General features: G+C 42.2%; 1 protein-coding gene across 1 annotated transcript; it reads right to left on the bottom strand.

Annotated features, from left to right (window-relative positions):
• Window positions 1-11,281: 11,281 nt before the first annotated feature.
• Window positions 11,282-12,924, bottom strand: LOC116628160 (growth-regulated protein homolog gamma-like). Its single transcript, XM_032398320.1, has 4 exons — window positions 12,805-12,924; window positions 12,576-12,699; window positions 12,370-12,453; window positions 11,282-12,023 (listed from the first exon to the last, which is right to left on the bottom strand). The coding sequence occupies exons 1-4, from the start codon at window positions 12,902-12,904 to the stop codon at window positions 12,014-12,016; spliced, it is 318 nt and encodes a 105-aa protein (XP_032254211.1). The 5' UTR covers window positions 12,905-12,924; the 3' UTR covers window positions 11,282-12,013.
• Between the last annotated feature and the right edge of the window lie 6,316 nt (window positions 12,925-19,240).

Here is a 19,240-nt window from a genome sequence, read left to right as displayed (position 1 = left end):
GCTCTCTGTGGTCTCTTTTTTAAGGGCATTAATCCCATTAATGAGTGATGAGGGCCCCACCCTCATCACCTAACCACCTTCCAAAGGCCCCTCCTCTTAATATGGGGTTGGGAGCGGGAACACACATTCAGTTCATAACACAGGCAAAATTGTAATTGCTTTAGATTTCATACACAGATGGTAAAACTATTTAAAAAGCAAGAAACAACAGCTCAAATAGTAGTTATTTCTAAGCGTGGGGTGGGTATATGATTTTGGGGGGTTCTATTAGTTTGCTAGCTCTGCCATAACAATATACCACAGACTGGGTGGCCTAAACAACAGAAACTTATTATCTCTCTATAGAGGCTATAAGTTCAACGTCAAGGTATTGGCAGGTTTGGTTTCTTCTGAAACCTCTCACCTTAGCTTGCAGATGGCCACCTTCTTGCTGTGTCCTCACAGGCCTTTTCCTTGTGTGTGTGCATTCCTGGTGTCTCTCCTTCTTATAAGGACACCAGTCATATTGGATTAAGGCCCAGCCTTGTGACCTCATTTAACTTTAAGCACCTCTTTAAAGGTCCTATCTCCAGTTACAGTCACACTCTGAGCTTTTGGGTGTTAGGACTTCAACATAAAAAATTTAGAAAGGACACAATTCAGCCCATAATAGGTGTTTTACACGAGCAGGCTTCTGATGTACTAATTATGTTCCAGATTTTGGCCTGGGTGGCAAGTGAATGGGTGTTTGTTTTATTACCGATCTTTAAACTGTATGTGGATATATTTATACAGTCTTTTGTATGCTTGTTAGGCAGAATTCTAAGAAGAACCACCAAGTTTTCCTCTCTGGTCTCCAGGAACATGATGAGATATCACATCCATGATTATGTCACATTACACGGCAAAGGGATTTTGCAGATGCAGTTAAGGTTACCGATGAGTTGACTACATTAATCCAAAGAGAGATGACTCAGGTGGGCCCAATTTAATCACATGGGTCCTAAAGGCAGAGAGTTATCTCTGGCTGGTAGCAGAAGAGAAAGAGAGATTTGAAATGTGAGATCAGTTCAACATGGGGCAGATTCTCAGCTGCTGATACAGAAGGAGCTACGTGGAAAGAACTGAGAGTAATTTCTAGGAGCTGCAGGTGACCATCAACCAATGGTCAGAAAGAATATGAATACCTCAATCCTATAACTGCAAAGAACTGAATTCAGCCAACAACATAAATAATCTTGGAAGTGGATTCCCCCCAGAGACTCCAGATGAGACTTCCACCCTGCTGACACCTTAATTTAAGCCTTATGAAACCCTGAGCAAAGAACCTAGTCAAGCCATTAGACTACTGACTTACAGAACTTTGAGATAAATGGGTTTATTTTATGCCACTAAGTTGTGGTTAATTTGTTACTTAGCAATGAATCGAAACAGTATGTATGATACAGTTCAAAATTTTGAAAAGTTTCAGTAAAATTCAGAAATGTTCCCCACAGCCTCTAAGCTCTATATTTCTAGGTTGATGCTTCAGAAAGGTTGTCAAGTCAGCTTCGAGAGCCACTAGGCCATGCTGGATTTATTGTGTTCCCCAAGTGTCTAATAGAGACATCTCTAGACAATCAAGATTCACCCATGTATTCTCACTGAGGCCATGTATCTTTGCTCGTTGTACCTGTCCATTGACTTCAAAGGCCACTCAAATCACGTTCCCATGTGAGAGCTTATTCTTTTTGGAGAGGGTACACGATGTTTTCAGAAATGAGAACATAAGCACTGGACAATGATTTTCCCACGCTGTGCATGAATAATGCTCAGAGCCCTGGTCTCCTGTCTTCTCGATCTAGCACATTTTTAATACAAATGTCAGCTTTGAAAAGCCCGGTACTAGAGGCTTCAGTTGTCCCCCATAACTTTACTATTCACATGATTTCTTTTCTGCTGCAGTAATAAGCACCTTCAGGTATCAGTTGGACATTTGTAAAGAATTTAGGAGAAATAAAGTCAGAATGTGTCTGAATACACTGACATCACAACTCTTGGCCCTCACAGGGATCGGCTGTGTAAGAAAAGAATGGCAAAACCCTGAGTGAGAACAGAGACAGCCCCATGCTTATCCTTTAATTATCAATACAGCAGGACCCTCAGTTCACAAAATAAGTACTGCAAGGGTTAGAGAGGCAATCACACAAATCTAATCATCTGCTCTATTTATAATCAACACACATTTATGAAGCATCTGCTATGAAGAATGGTTAAGTACACTAGACCAATAATTCATTGTTTCAAATTATGCCTGGTCAATAAAATAACTTATTTCGTGGTAAAAATCAACTTGATTTCCTCCTATGAAAAGTTGTAAACATAAAAATTTTAGGTGAATTCTATCAGTTGAAAGTGGCAATTCCCATCTGCCTACCATCGTTAGAATAAACAAATAAATAAACCTATTTGCAGGAATGCTCCTGTGGTTATCTCTGGTAAGACAAGCACAGACCCGTACAGTTACATATCTTCTAAGAAGTTAAAATTTTAAAAATTACTTCAACAAGAAATTCTTTGACACTCCACAATCTAAACATATGTTCTGCTTAGGTTTTAATTTTACAGCTTCTCCATTTTGCTCAATGCTAAATACAATCTCATAAGATCTGGAATCTTTGCTAAATTTTGCAAAGGAGAATATAAAAGCTTTAGCTGCTTTACCAAAGATGCTCAGGACAAGGACAGCCAGCAGGAGTGTCTGTGGGCTTTTGGCAGCCATGACTGAGCTCAATCTTGACCCTTGTCTGAATGGTGGAAACAAGGCAGCCCTCTTCTATGTGCCTTCTGTAGCTCTGAGAATTTTTTGTTGTTCGTGCACTCTCTCCCCACTGAAGAATGAAAGTAGCAGCTTATTAAGTAGTGTGCTTGTCACAAGCGGATAAGGAAATGGGGTTTGTTTTTCAAGCTTTGTTTTATTTGGAGGAGGGCTGAGGTTTGGGAGCAGGATACGAAATTTATTGAAAGGAGAGATGAACCTATTATTTCCTGGGGAGGGAAACTGCATAATCCTGAAGAGTTCAATGCCAGTTAGTTAACGGTGACTTAAAGAATGGAGTCAAAGGAATGCCTATACACTTTCTAAAGGTCATGCTTGTACAAAGTAAGTAATTAAAATGCTTTTTCCTCCGCAAGTATTTGCTTTTGGTGTTTGTACCTCTTTGCATAATTCCACTCAAGGTGATAATAGAATCTGCCAAGCTCCAATTCCACCTTTAAGTAACCTACAAAGAAACTGAAGTTCAGACTACAATAACCCTTGTCCTGTCAAAAATAGCAAATTACAGTTTACTTGTGGTTTGAAGGCAGCAGTTGTAATGGGCTTGAAGCAAGTAACAGTGAACTATGAACTTTTTCCTTAAGTAGTTTTATAAATGACCTTAATTATTATTCCACACTGAGCACATTTTTTTTTCATTAACAAATCAAATATCAAAGCATTGACGTTACTCTCCTCATGCTGTCATAACAAAGAACCACAGACTTGGTGGCTTAAACAAGAAAAATTTTTTGTCTTGAAATTCTGGAGGCTAGAAGCCCACAATCCATTCCAATGGACCATGGTGTTGGCAGAGTTGGTTCTTTCTGGGGCAGGGAGGGAAGGAGCTGCTCCAAGCCTTTCTCCTTGGCTTATAGATGGTTGTCTTCATCTTCACATGGTGTTCTCCCTGTGTGCTTGTCTATCTCCAAATTTTCCCTCTATATAAGGACACCAGTCATGTTGGGTTAGGGCCACCCTAATGATCTCACTTTAATTTGGTGGCCTCTGTGAAGACCCTACCTCCATATGTGGTACTGGAGGTTCTAACTTTAACCTATGAATTTGGGAAGTGACTGTGGGGGGACACAATTCAACCCATAACAGCATTTAACTGAAGAATTAGTGCTTCTTTAAGGGCTGATATAGTTTGAAGGTAAACCTAGCTTAAATAAGGTCTTTTCTTTTGATAATTATCATTGAACATCTGTTACCTGCCAAGGCCTTTGTTGGACATTAAATAGTCAAAGAATAAAAACTGAGTTTCTGCTCTTGAGGAATTCACAGGCTGTTTGGAGACAAACATGTAAATAGACAAAACTAGAAGGTGATCTATGTTAAGTTAGATGTAAACCCGAGGTTCTCTGCATGCAGAGGAGGGGGGACTTGGAGGGGAGATTGGGGGGAGCGGTGGGAGAATTCACTGGGGAAGTCACATTGGAGTTGTTCAAGATGAAAGGAAGTTCATCAGAGCTAAAGGCTGACAAATATTCCAGACAGAGAAATGCACAAGAGCACAGGTTTACAAAGGGTTGCTATGGTCTGAATGTTTGCTTCTCCTCAAAATTTACAGGTTTGAATCCTAAGCCCCAAGATGATGGTATTAGAAGATGGGATAATTAGATCATGAAGATGGAACCCTCGAATGGCGTTAATGACTTTGTAAAAGAGACACCAGAACCTTGCCCCTTCTGCCAGGTGATACAAGACCAGTCTATGACGCAGAAGAAGCCCTTCTTTAACCATAGTGGCACCTTGATCTCAGACTTCCAGCTTCCAGAATTGTGAGAAATAAATTTCTGTTGTTTATAAGCCACAAGTCCATTGTATTTTGTTATAATAGCATGGACAGACCAAGACAAGGGTCTTGGCATATTAAGAAAGAGAAAAAAGTGATTCCAATCTCAAAATCAGGTAAGTTTTAATAATTTGACAACATTCAATGGACTAATCAGATATTGGCCTTTATAGAAACCAAAAAGCTGCAGATCAGTTAGAAACACCATTCAGATGCAAACTTGATTTCTTTGAGTTTTATTTTCCATCTTTACCAAGTGAAATGCTGTGTCTAGATATTATGATGAGAATAAGATAATACAAAGATGAGATAATCAACTATTGAAAGATTCAAAATAATTTAGTTTCCCAAAACTTCAAAAACAGGCTTAGACATCATGGCTGTTAAGGAATTTGTTAAAGAAATAGTGATAAAGATCCAGAGATCTTCCTTATCAAATGTGGGTCTCTCATTCTAGAACTACTAAAATCTCTGCCTGATCTGGAGCACAATTAATGTAGAATTGGATCTAGATTGTTTAAAATGCTCTGATTGTCAGCTTCTAAAGTTTTATAGATGATCTATTTTATTAGTTGAATTTTCACACACACCTGAGACCTGTACACACATGCAAGTCACCAAAAAAAAAAAAAAAAAAAAAATCCCATTTTTAACCATAATCTTATGTTTCTTTCTTCAAAATATTTACCTACCCTAACAGAGGTACAACAAAATATAATGGTAGTAACAACCATTTATTGAGTTCTGCTTTGTGTCAACACAACTCTATGACCTTTTTGTGTATTATCTGGAAACTTGACCAGGGATGTTTCTATCTTACAGATGAGAAAATCGAATATCCCAGGGAGGTTAAATAATTATGAAAGATTAAAAAGAGCTGTAAATTTTTAACAGCTCCTCACTTCAAGAAGTGGAATTTATTTCCCAAACCCCTTGACCCTGTGCTGATATTGCTTTGGGCAGTAGAATGTGGTAGAAGTGATATGGATATTTCAAAACAAAAATTCCAGAACCCTTGAGGGGATATCATGATGAGCACTAAGGAATGTATAGAATTGTTGAATCACTTTATTACTTTATTGTATACCCAAAACTAATATAACACTACATGTTAATTACATTTGAATAAAAAAATAAAGGGGAAGAAAAACGTGAGAACGTTAGGAGCTTCCATTCCTGCTCTCCTGCAAAGCTGCTGCACCATAAGAAGAGGGCCAAGCTCATCCACTGGAGGCATGAAGCCCAGCCAACAGCCAACACCAAGCACCAGACAAGCGAGCAAGGCAGTCGTGCTCAAGCCACAGATGACTGCAGCCCCATGAATGACCCAGCAGAGACCATCAGAACACTTCACCCAAACTGATGACCTACAGGGTCATGAAGCGGGATGAAATGGTTGTTGCAAGCCACTACATTTTGGGGAGGTGATAGATAATTGAGAGAGTAACTTTGCGGATCACATAATGTGGCTGAACCCATCTTTTACTTCAAATTGTTTGGCTACAATATTCATCGTGTTTTCTTTAGAATACCTTACAGAAGCTTGTGGTATGGATGGACTACTAGCTATTATTTAGTACCCCGAGACTGGTTCTACACATTTGAGAAAGCCAACCCTGGAACAAAAACTAAAGAAATTTAATAATGATCCAGTTAGTGAAAATAGTCCTGTACTAAATATCAGAAAGCTGAGTCTTAACCCGTTGTGAAATAGGACAGTTCTGTGACATTTGGTAATTCCTTGGTGGTCTCTGAGTCTCCATAGTGTCATCTATAAAATGAAAGAATTGATTTTTTGTGTGATCTCTCAGGTTTTGTTTTTTTTTTTTTAATTTTATTTATTTATTTGACAGAGAGAGACACAGCGAGAGAGGGAACACAAGCAGGGGAATGGGAGAGGGAGAGGCAGGTTTCCCGCCGAGCGGGGAGCCCGATGCGAGTCTCGATGCGGGGCTCGATCCCAGGACCCTGGGATCATGACCTGAGCCAAAGGAAGATGCTTAACGATTGAACTACCCAGGCACCCCATGATCTCTCAGGTTTTGAACTAAACTCCTATCTGGCTGCTAAAAGATCAGTTCCCGGTTTTAGTGTGCAACTTGTCTATTCTTCTCCAAACTATGTGGGTTTTTTGTTTCAGGAAACTATTGAAAGCCAAAAAAACAATCCCAACTAATTCTCACTTAAAAAAGAAAATATTTATCAATTTTAATTTTGAGGACAGAATGTCAATAGGCACATCATCCTCTTCACAGGGGAAGATAAGGTCCTGAATGTGGGTTTGGTAGACGGTTTCCCCCCAGACCCATTTTAGGACCTTACGGATCCAATTTCCAGGTTTTGACTTTTTCCCTGCCCCACTTCACATTTTCCTACCTCCTGATTCTCTGGGAATGTACTCCTTAATAAAATAGTTGTACACGAGCCCTAGCACTGAAATCTAACTTCTGGGGAATCCATCTGGGGAATCCAAGTGACCAAGTTCTCCTGAAAGCAGATACTGATACTGAGACTCGTGTGCAATAGTTTAGCTTGGAAAGAATCACAAGAAGAGCAAGTGAGGGGCACCTGGGTGGCTCAGTTGGTTAAGCATCTGCCTTCAACTCAGGTCATGATCTCAGGGTCCTGAGATTGAGCCCCACGTCAGGCTCCCTGCTCAGCAGGGAGTCTGCTTCTCCCTCTCCCTCTGCCTGTCTTCCCCAGCTTGTGTACTCTCTCTCTGAAATAAATAAATAAAATCTTAAAAAAAAAAAAAAGAGCAAGTGAGGGAATGGGGGAATGTGGGCTAGGGAAGAAAAAAAACACTAATAAGGTCTATGTAATAAATGGGCTACCACTATAAGATTAATCTTGCTATGGAGGCTCTGAGAAATCTTGTAAAATATTCCTCAGAATTGTCCCATTGAGACTTTCATTTCCAGCCATATTGAAATAAAAGGGAACAGTCCTAAGCTCCTGCCATAAACAACTAGAAAACGCGATGGAAAACATTGAACAACTGCTTTTAGACATTGGAATAACAAGCAGCAGAAGACTAGGATCCCTGAGAAAAGGAAACAAAGAAGATCAGGTTCATGATCACCCTGGTTTTTTTGCTGGAACAATTCTGGATCATTGCGCAGGGAGGGAGATCCCAAGCAGAGCACAGTGATTTTGCTGAGTTGAGGAGACAGAGAATTGAATTCAGGTAGGTGGATGTTAAGCTGGAATTTCTGGGTCTTGGAGGGCAGGGAAACTGAGGTGACTACAAGTTATGGAGTAGGGTTGCAGAAAGGAGAGATCCACGGAGGAAAATAGAGTTCTGGAAATCCTCATTGAGGTTCCATTGGGTCTCTCTGATCAATACTAAGTCACATGCATAAGGTGAAAGTCCACCGGGTCAAGCAGAGAGTGGCCAGAGATCTGTAAGCTGAGCAATTCTTAGACTACATAGGGTGGGTAGATATTTGAGGTTGGACTTCTTAGAGTGAAGGGACGTTGTAAGCACTCAGGGCATTCAGCAGAGACACGGAAAGGGCATGATTTAGTAGTACAGCTAAACAAACCTTGGGGAAAAGAACTCTCTCTAGATCATCCTAATAAATCTTCCAAACAAGCCTACAAAAAGATCAAGCTGATTCTCCGGTAACTTAACAGGCTGCCATAACAGAGACCAAGATTCTAAAGGAAGAAAACAAAATCTTGACACTCAACAACATAAGATTCAGAATTTCCTGCATCCAATAAAAAATTACTACATATGCCAGGAAGAAAAACATGATCCATAATGGGGTGTGGGGGGGTGGAGATCAGTCAATAGAAATAAAAAGGACAGGATGACAGAATTAATAGACAAGGATTTTAAACTAGTTATTATAAATATGCTCAAGGATATTTTTTAAGAATTTATTTATTTATTTTAGAGACAGAAAGAGAGAGAAAGCTTGGTGGGGGAGCAGGAAAGAGAGAGAATCTCAAGCCAACTCCCCACTGAATGCAGAGCCCAATGGGGACTGGATCCCATGACCCTGAATTCAAAATCAAGAGTCGGATGCTTAACCGACTAAGCCACCCAGGCACCCCAATATGCTCAAGGATTTAACAGAAAATGTGAACATAATGAAGAGAGAGGTGGAAAGCATATATATAATAAATATATTTATAAATAAATCATTTAGCAAAGCAATGAAATGAAAGTCCTTGTTAAGGTAGCTATAAGAACGTAAATGTTTTTGAAGAGATAAAGTTGAGTAGCAAGGTAGAAAAGAGTTCCTCTTAAAACACACACCCACACGCACGTGCACACGCACACACATATAGTGTAATTTCTAGAATTGTCCAACCAAGGGACTGGAAAATAGAATATTCATCCACTAACTCCTGCCTCTCAATGAGCTGGCCTCTGAGGGCATTAAATCACAGGTCATCCTGCCTCTGAGCCAAACAAACTCTCTCTGCCTTTCCCCTCCTCCCCACGCCCAAATGGAGAGAGCCCTCAGGAAGAGGATCAGAAGGATAGGGGAGCTTGAGTTGGGAAGTTGTCAGCAAGGATAGATGCTGTCCCACAGCAACTGTGGACGTCATTGGTAAGTGAAGAAAATACGGAGTGGGGCATCAATGGTGAAGATGAGATAAGACCTTCCCCTTATTATTTGTGTGGGTAGTCAGAAAAAAAAGAGAAACAGTATCACCTGTTATTCTGGATTGCCCCATTATACTATCACAGGTTTGTTACCTCCGCCATCCCCCAGTGTCTTTCCAGTCATGTCTGGAAATCCTGCGAGGACATCTCAATAGCATTCAAAAGAAGGACTCATAATGACATAATAGGATCAGCCATATTTCCTCCTTTCTGGGTTTAGCTCCTTTGGTAACATTGCTCAAGAAACTTCAGTCAGTGTTGCCATTGCTGTTTCCTGCTGATGACTTTTGGAAGTTGGGCTGTGTCACCCAATAACCTTTCCCCACTTCACTTCATGACCACCACCTCACACACCCTTGTGTCCCATCTCCTGCCCTAACACTCTCCGTAAGAGACTGCCTTGTACTTGCCAAGTCTCAGGGCCATATGGTGTGAAAAGTATAGTACATACCCACTTGATCCAGGACAGACACTGAGACAATGTCCATGGAATTGGCCTGAGGACCAATGGCAGATTTCTGGAGCCATTGATAAAGTTTAATCCCTGCTAAAACTTCAGCAAGTGTATTACGTTATTATCTCCATTCTATAGCAGAGAAATGAGGCTGGTGAAGTCAAGAAACATGCCCAAGAGCACACAGTCAACAAGCTATAGAGCTGGAACTTTGGGAATTTATCCAAAGTCTATCTGATTCTTTGAAACCTATGTCCTTAACCACCACATGAACAGAACATCTCCTTTCTCCTTTCTATGCTGCATGTTCCTTATTGACAAGAGCTCAGTGGCCAGTAGAGCAAGCTCAAGCCAGTGTTTGAATGTAAGGACTTCTCTTAGGTGTGAGGGCTTGACTGAGCCCTTGGTGTTCCCCTTATAAATAATTTCCAATGTCCCTTGACTTGGGGTTAGGTTAGGGAGTGAATGCTGGAATTTGTGGAGCTGCTAGAATGGCTGACATTTACTTACTTCTGTACCATTCACAAATTTTCTTCCTTCTTATCTCATTGATAACTAGTAACATTAGAGTTATAAAGAGGTTACCATTTTTAACTTTATGAAAAAAAGCTCACAGAGGTTGTTTCTCGCTACGTGGAGTCCTTACTTACCCAGCTGCTTGGGCAAACTTGAACCTGATCTCAAGTATTGAGGGGGCCAGCCCTGACTTCTTGCCTCTGCTGAAGGCTTTTACCCAAGGCTCAGGATTTCCTGAATGAGTCCCGACTCAGGGACAAGCACACTCCGCACATCCACAAACATTCTTCCTTTTCAGGTTTGGAGTGCGGTTTCAGATTATAGGGATCTTTCCTCTCTTTACATACAAATTTTGTTTCTGTCTTGGTGTTGGTATCATCCCGGGGCAGTGTTGAATATCAAGTTCCAAAGGACTTTCTCAGGCTAGACAATCTATCAGGTTCCAGAAAAATTGTGCCAGGAATGATGAGAACGAAGGCACTCAAATCTTAAAACTATTCTATTTGACAATTTGATATCAAGAATTGGAGTAACATTAAACTGAGTGTTGTTACTAATAAATAAAGGTTAGAAAATTGAACCCAAATGTCAATTAGATCTTTTCATAAGTGAAGTACTCAGCCACTCACTCTTTGTGTTTCTCTGAGTGACACAAATTATTTGAGTTTTGAAGGAAAAATCTACTTTACCACCATTTCACTGCCAGCTTCATTAAATTGTCAGTAACTGAAAAATCATTTAGCAAAAGCAACAAAATGAGAGTCCCTGTTAAGATTACTATAAGAATGTAAGTGTTTTTGAGGAGAGAAGATTTGAGTATTAGGGTGGAAAGGAGCTCCTTATCAAAAAACAGGAATATATATCGGTGACTCTCACACTGAGGGGCCGAGGGAAGCCCACACTTTGGAAAAGCACATTCTTGGGTTTGTGAAACTCAAGGGGAGTGACAGCTACCATCAGATAAAGTTAAGCATAAATTATAGTTCCATTTCTCTGTGTAGCAAACTGAATGTCCAGGAAGAAAAATTTTTTTAAAAGGTCAAGAAATACTGGTGTAAATCATCAGCTTGTCCAGTACAGATAGCCTTTTTCCCCTAAATGAAACAAACATTTTTTTTTTTTTACTTTGAAGTACTTTATTTTCAAGTTCTTTGCAAAAACAACAATGAATATTTGAACCTCTCTGTTAGAAGACATAGAGAAACACTGCGTAATTAACACTAAACAAGGCATTATGCCTTACAAGAAAGACATAAAATGTCCAAAGGATATTTAGAACATTGTAGTTCCTAAAGCTTCAACATGAGAAATGTTGACCACATACTGTGAAATTATTTCAATAAATAATAGCTGACATTCTTTTAAACAATTACAAAAATAGATGTACACATATATTCCTCAAACTGACAATGACCTCACTCTCTATTTGCTTGAACCCCCCTCTCGCCCCAGCCTCAGTCACAGTGGCTGGCAATGCTGTGGGCCCCTCAGAAGTATTAACTTAATGATTGGAGAATATTTGCAAGCCTTTTACCTTCAAATTAGATAAGAATCAGGGTTGAACTAAGTTGGGTTTAACATAAAATAAACAATAAAAATAGTGGTACAGTGCACAAATAGATTCAATTACATCCTAATTATTTTATATATAAAATATTAACATGGAAATCTTTGAAAACCAACCAACCAATAAATAAATAAATAAACAGAAGAACTCTCCTAGGAGATGCTCAAACATATTAGGCCCAGCGGAGGTGGCATTGGGAACGGATGATTCCTCTTGGGTTCCTGTAAGGGCGGGGCCTGATTCAGGTATTCAGCCACCAATCAGTTTCCTCCTTCCTCTGGTCAGTTGGAGCTGCCCAATAATGAGAAAAATGTCATCCTTAATAGCTGCTCAGGGAATCTGCCTGCACAGCACTCTTCTCCTGTCCTGACCCCGAGGTTCCAGAGTTTTCTGAATCTAGTTTCCCTCGCCTGGCATCAAAAGGCTACTCCCTATGTTGTGCAGCAGAGAACTCTAAGCTCTTGGATGCTTTTATTTAGGAATGCAGGTGGGGCCTGTGGGGCCTAACTGAAGCTTTAGATGATGATGATAATAATAATAATAATAATTAATAATAATAATAATTGTCCTTGAGTCACATGCCAGGATGTGTGACCAATGACTCTAGTCCCACGTGTGAACAAAAAGCACAACTCACTTGTTTAGCATCTTGTTGATGATTTTCTTGACCATGGGGGCTTCGGGGTTGAGGCAAACCTCCTGCCCATTCTTGAGAGTGGCTCTGCAGGGAGAAGGCAGAATCCGCGTTGGCGGGAGGTGGGGCTGGGCGGGGGGCCGGGGGGCATCGGGGCGGTGGGGGCCACAAGGACGCGAGCAGCCGCAGCGGTGTGGGGCATCACTTACATGACTTCGGTTTGGGCGCAGTGGGGTGCCGGGGGCGTCACCTTGACGCTCTGGATGTTCTTGGGGTGAATTCCCTGCGAGGTCTGCAAGCACTGGCAGCGCAGCTCGGCGACCACTGGCGCCCCTGCGGGGAGAACAGACCGGGTTGGCGGACGGCCCCGGGGTGGGCGCCCAGAGCAACCCCCCCCCCGCCCCGTCCCGCCCGTGGGCTGGGGGCGCCGAGTCTCACCTGCGGCGCGGCGGCCGGCGGGGACCAGCAGCAGGAGCAGCAGCGCGGCGCCGAGGAGCCGGAGAGCGCGGGGTGCGGCGGCGGTGGCGGCGCGGGCCATGGGGCTCAGCTCGGAGAGTCGGGGCGGCGGGGCCTGGAGCTGGCGAGCTGGAGCGCGAGCTGGCGGAGCGGATTCTGTGGCTCCCGGAGCCGGGAGAACCGCTTTTATCCCTGGTGGGCGCGGGGAAGTGAGCAGCCCCGGGGCCGGGGAAATTCCCGGCACCGCAGGTCGCTTCGGGGTCGGAAAGGACAGCGCGGCCCCGCCCCCGCGGTGAAGGGGGACCCGCCCGGCCACACGCGTGTCCCTGCGAGTTGGGGACCTTCTCCTTCCTGCGGAATCCCCAAAGGAGGCGCGAGGGGCCGTCACGCTGCAGCTGCAGCCTGCAGGGGGCACCGTGGGCGCCCAGCGATCCCCGGTGGCCCGGCCAGGAGCCGGGGGCGGATCTCTGAGCCCCCGACAAGGGTGGCACCGCAGCTTCAGAGGGAGAGTTACGTCTCTTTTGTTATCAGTTTTGGGGGGAATTAAGGACGGTGAGGGGGCAAATTTTGCTTAACTGTCTATCCTTTATTTCTATATATTCTGTCTCTAAATTTCGTTTTGCATATTCCATACACCTGAAATGAAGTCTGTCAAAAATAGCTTCTCAGATTCCAGAGAAGAATGTTCAAGCTGTTTCTCTTGTGTATTCTCAACTCACACTTAGATCATCTTGGTCATGTTTTCCATTTGGTGGGAATAAGGATCAGTGTCTAAAGTGGATTCCAGTGTTGATTTTTTAAGTGAGAGTTGAGGACCATAACATGATCTCTTTTTTCTGTATCCTGCTGCACTGCCTTCCTCCCTCTGAAATATTGGAACTCCCCGAATTCCGGGGAGATCTCCTTTTCCAAATGCAGGAGGGATTCAGATTTGATCTATGAAATACCGGACCGGCGGCCAGTCTGAAGCTGCAGAGGGGCTAGTCCCGCAGGCTCGCGGAGTTCTCCCTTTCTGGTCCATCCCTGGACAAAATAGCACATGGTCCCCAGAGAGTGGGTACCTACTGTGTAACACCCTTGGTCCTGTTGTGTGCGGATGAAGCACGAACCGCCAATCACGCTCAAAATCCCGTTCCATTTACTATGGGGCCTTCAGTGTTCGTCCCCCTTTCTCTAGCAACAATGACATGTCTCTGTTTTCTGACTAGGAATTTCAATCTTTGAACCTGACACCTTTACTATTTTTTCACCAGAAGCTTTAGAGAACTCTTACTAATTCAGTATTAGGTATAGAGGGCTTAAGTGTAATAATTCTCCGGGGTGGATTCAGACCTCTTGGAGGCATGGAATGCGATGGGAAGCGTGGGGCCGGGGGAGGGGGGGGGGGGGGGGGGGGGGGGGGGGGGGGGGGGGGGGGGGGGGGGGAGGGGGCAGACAGCAATGGCTTCTGGCCAAGGTGTGGGTATCTAGGAACCAGGCTCCAGGCAGCCCAGTTTAGTGAATAAGCCTGCACGTAGTAGCGAAACTGCTTACCTCCGGTTGCCACCTTTCACCTGCAAGTTGTTAAACATTTCTTTGTCTACCCCAAGGTAATTATGAGAAATGAGTCAACATTTGTGAGAGCCAGCACAGATTAAGCGCTTTATAAATGTTCGTTAAGTGAGATAGCTTTTCCCAGCATTGCTTAAACAGAAACTCAACCTGTTGTAAATCCTTCCATAAAGAAAAAAAAAATTGTAATAGAAAGGTTCACTCCCCAATTTTTCTCTTCACATTTAAAATTTTCTGTATTAGGAAGGCACATCTGTACTCTACTAGGAGACACCCTTACACAGGATTTTAAAAAAATTTTACTGTTGAGATCTACCACTGATTTATTTTGTAGTCTTATTTTCTTTTTCTTTCTTTCTTTCTTTTTTCTTTCTTTTTTTGGTAAGATTTCTTTTATTTATTTGACAGAGAGAGAGAGAGCACAAGTAGGGGGAGCAGCGGAGGGAGAGGGAGCAGCAGACTCCCTGCTGAGCATGGAGCCCATGAAGGGCTGGATCCCAAGACCTGAGCTGAAGGCAGATGCTTAAGGGACTGAGCCACGCAGGCGCCCCACTGTAGTCCTATTTTCAATCACTTCATCTATAAAAGAAGTTTGACCTACTCTCCAACTCATTGGTTGGAAAAGATTTACAAAATGAATGCCTGCCTTTAAAGACATTCTAGCCTTTATCAGTATGATCCTGAGAGGGAAAATGAGGGAAATTAAAAGATTAAAATTTGTGTTAAGCAGTAAGAAGTGAGAAAAAGTTGTAAATATGTGACTAGCTTATGAATAATTGAGTCTGTGTGGTTCTCCTCTCATTATAAATTGTTTTCTGGGATTTGATGGGAAACTGGCTCAAAAATCCAAAAATATTCTTTAAAATTTGAAAGATGTGTTGCTTTGTTTTTTCCTTGTACATGTAAAACAGGCTCATTTTATGAAGTTTATAGAATCAGAAAGGCATGAAGAGATGATTTTTTCTATAATCTCTCTTTTGTTTGTTCTACAGAACAAACTTTAAGAAAATCACTGAAATTCGCTGTTTTCTTCAACAAACATAGTAGCTAACAAAGAAGAGTTTACAGGATTTTGAGTAAATATGAAACAGGCCACTTCCTTTATTTAGTTGCCACATACCATGAGCAAATTACTAAGCCAGTGCACCCACCCCAAGGCACAGCATGTTTATTTTGTGCAAATTGCAGGTGTTCTTCTAAGAGTTCTACAAATATTAACACATTCAATCTTCCAAACAACCCTGTGAAGTAGATATGGAACTTTAAGGTTATCTTTATGGGGCTTTAAGTTTACAAATATAGAAACTAAGGTGAAGAGAGGTGAAGTAACTTTCCCAAAACCACAAGATGTTGAACCTGGGACTCAAACTCAAAGAGAATGGCTTTTAACCATTATGCTACGATAAAGATGCTCTGTGATATATGGTTAAGAATTTCGAGAGAGGAGTGATTTTTTTTAAAAAAAAAATCTGTTTTGTTTGGACACCTGAGTGGCTCAGTCAGTTAAGCATCAGACTCTTGATTTCTGCTCAGGTCATGATCTCAGGGTGGTGAGATCAAGTCCCACATCAGGCTCTGTGCAGTGCCTGGACCAGGCTTAAGATTCTTTCCTCCCTCTCCCTCTGCCCTTCCCCTGACCCATGCACTCACTCTCTCTAAATATAAAAATAATAATAATAATAATAAATAAAAATAATAAAAATTAAAAAACTTTGTTACTCTCCTAGCTGAATTTTTCTAATATTCAAACACAGCAAAACAATCTTATAGCTGCATAGTTTTGTTTCACTCTACAGCATAACTCTCCTGTTGTAACTTGTTCATATAGCTTGTTGTATTTTCTTAAATTGTCCAATTCTGAGAAACTAGTCACTTGACCATGCAGAAATCTGACAAACATCCCCTTAACTAAAGGATGAAGGTTAATGGTGTAATGTGGTGTTAAGTGGATATCATGTGCCTCCTGATATAATGTGATGAAAGGAGCACTTCAACTCTTTGGTATTTTCCCCAAAAGTTCATAACTCTAGGCTAACCATGAAAAAAACATCCTTCAAACTTAAATTGAGGAATATCAAATAGCTGACTAGAACTCTTCAAAAATGTCAAGGTCATGAAAAATAAGGAAAGACTCAGAAACGGTCATAGTTCAGAGGGAAGTATGAGAGGTGACAACGAACAGTATGGTAACCTGAGATGAGTCTGGACCAGAAAGGACAGTGAGTGGAAAACCTGGTGAAGTCCGGGGGAGTCTGGAGTTTTCATTAATAAGAATGTGCCAATGTTGGTTTCTTCGCTTTGGCAAGAGTACTCTGTTAAGGTAAAGTGTTTGCAAAAGGGGAAACTGAGTGAAGAGTACAGGAAACTACTATTTTTACCAATTTTGTCAATTTAAAATTACTTCAAAATAAAAAGGTTGTTTTTTAAAAAGTTGCTCTTTCTAAATCCATTTAGAATACCACCCAAATGAAATCAGTGGGCGTGCATGCTTTACTGTTAGCTTCCTAGAAAAAAAAAACAATGAATTTTTGTTGAGTTCATATTTGCTCAGATACGAAAATCTGAACTATCCGCTGCTCCAGTTTGGACACTTCATCATGTTTTATAGGCTTAAAGAGTTTGACTTCAGCACCAATCATGCTGTGCAAATCTCTCAATTTCATGTAATTAAAGAAAAACAGAAAGTGTTTGCTGTAATGATCTCTAGACCCAACCCAAAACTGACGTAAATGAGGGTGTTCAGGGAGATCAGAACTCCAACTTATCTACAGAAGCTGCCAAAAAATGGGACCACATGAAGCACGTTAAGAAGCAGTTAACACTTGCAGATTGTATAGAATTTGACTTCCAGGAAGGACTTCACATCTCTTGTTTTTTGGAAATGAAGTAAAAAGGAAAGGTTTCTTGTTGTTCGTTATTTTTTCTTTAATATGCCACTTAAATCCATGAAATCTTTCTCAACCAAAATGCAGAAATGTTTATAAGCACAGGACTGCTGTAGCCTATTACAATAAACAAGTTCAATCTCTTGTTTGAACATGTACCTCTCCAAGCTGATTACTTCTGCAAGAGTTAAACACCAAGATTTTTTGTTTGTTTGTTTTTGTTTTTTAAGATTTTATTTATTTATTTGAGAGAGCGAGAGAGAGCTTAAGAGCGGAGAGGATCTGGGGCACCTGGGTGGCTCAGTCGATAAGCGTCCGCCTTCGGGTCAGGTCATGATCCCAGGATCCTGGGTTTGAGCCCCGCATCAGGCTCCCTGCTCCGGGGGAAGCCTGCTTTCTCCCTCTCCTACTCCCCCTGCTTGTGTTACCTCTCTGGCTGTGTCCCTCTCTGTCAAATAAATAAATAAAATCTTAAATAAAAAAAAAAGAGGGGAGAGGGTCAGAGGGAGAAGCAGACTCCGCACTGAGCAGGGATCCCCATGCGGGACTCGATCCCGGGACTCTGGGATCATGGCCTGAGCCAAAGGCAGTCGCCCAACCAACTGAACCACCCAGACGCCCCTGAACACCAACTTTTTATGCACATTCTTTAAGCCAGTAGAAGCAACAACTCCTAAGGAAATGGAAGAGCCTTTTTAAAAGGGATGCTTTGGTGGTTAAATTCCATTTGCCCCCTGTAATTATTATAAATCTTTCGGAATTGACAATTAATAAAATCCAGGACGTTCACAGCCTCTGGGCTCACTGCTTTGCCCTGGTCATGACAGCGGCAGCAACCAAGCGCACGCAGGTGTAAACTTACACCTCCTCCCCTCGGCCGCACCAGGTGACTTCCTGCCCCAAAGTTTCTCCGTCACTGCGGTGGAAAATCTCTTGCCAATAAGGAAGAAGAGGCAATGATAACTATTTCCTCCTCTGTCATGTTTTAGGCAGATATTCTGCATGGCTTCTCACAGGAGCCCTAGGAGGGCTAAACCCCAGATGCCTACACTCTATTTCACTCTTCCCAGTTCTTCAGTCCCAACCTTGGGAACATTTCCCCCAAATAAATCACCCTGTGTGGCAGGCTGATGACTCAGGTTCTGCTTTGTGGGGGGCACCAAGGCTGAAACACTGCTCCAGCCTGAGAACTACCTGTGCTGGTTGGCAAGCAGGAAAGGGCAGAGTAGCTCTGCTCTACTCCTAGCTCGCCCCAAATGATCTCTTCTGAGGTAATGACTCAGGCTCTGATGGGGGAAGAGTGAAGATGTCTGAACATGACACTAAATTTCTGAACTCATCCGCCCTACAGGCCAAAGGCATTAGGGTGTACCAGGAATAGGTCAGCCTCTCTATCGGGTCTCCTCAGAAATGGCATGTTGGGCTCCCCTTTCTCCTTTTCCTGGTAACACATCCTAGATTTGCCCCCTCTCAGTCCATGAAGTTGAGGGGGATGAACTATTTCTTGGCCCACCCTCCAGGCCCACTGGTTGATTCAGAGATGGACAAGTGACCTAAGCCTGTTCAAATGAGAAACAGCCCCTAGAATTTTTAGTGAAACAATTGAAAAATAAGTTCTTAATTCTTCCTAGGGCTGCTAAACTGGTAAAAGGGGATCCAGAGGTGAGCCAGTGCTTGGGGAGAGTCTGCCTGAGAATGAAGCTGGCCCAGAGGAAAGCACATGAAATGGGAAAAAATTACAAAGGACATTGTTTGGGTACCCATGTCCTCCAGGTGGCTCTGATTTATTCATGGATGCTATGTCAGCCAACAAATTCTCCCTCCCTCCCTCCCTTCCTTCCTTCCTTCCTCCCTCCCTCCCTTCCTTCTTTTCTTTCTTTTTCTCTTTCTTCTTTCTTTCTTTCTCTTTCTTTCTTTCTTTCTTTCTTTCTTTCTTTCTTTCTTTCTTTCTCTCTTTCTTTCTCTCTCTCTTTCTTTCTTTC

The sequence above is a fragment of the Phoca vitulina genome, unplaced genomic scaffold (genome assembly GCF_004348235.1).
Source record: "Phoca vitulina isolate PV1807 unplaced genomic scaffold, GSC_HSeal_1.0 scaffold3, whole genome shotgun sequence".
NCBI classification, from domain to species: Eukaryota; Metazoa; Chordata; class Mammalia; order Carnivora; family Phocidae; genus Phoca; species Phoca vitulina.
The sequence above is the reverse complement of the archived record's forward strand: the minus strand, read 5'-3'. Positions and strand labels throughout refer to the sequence as shown.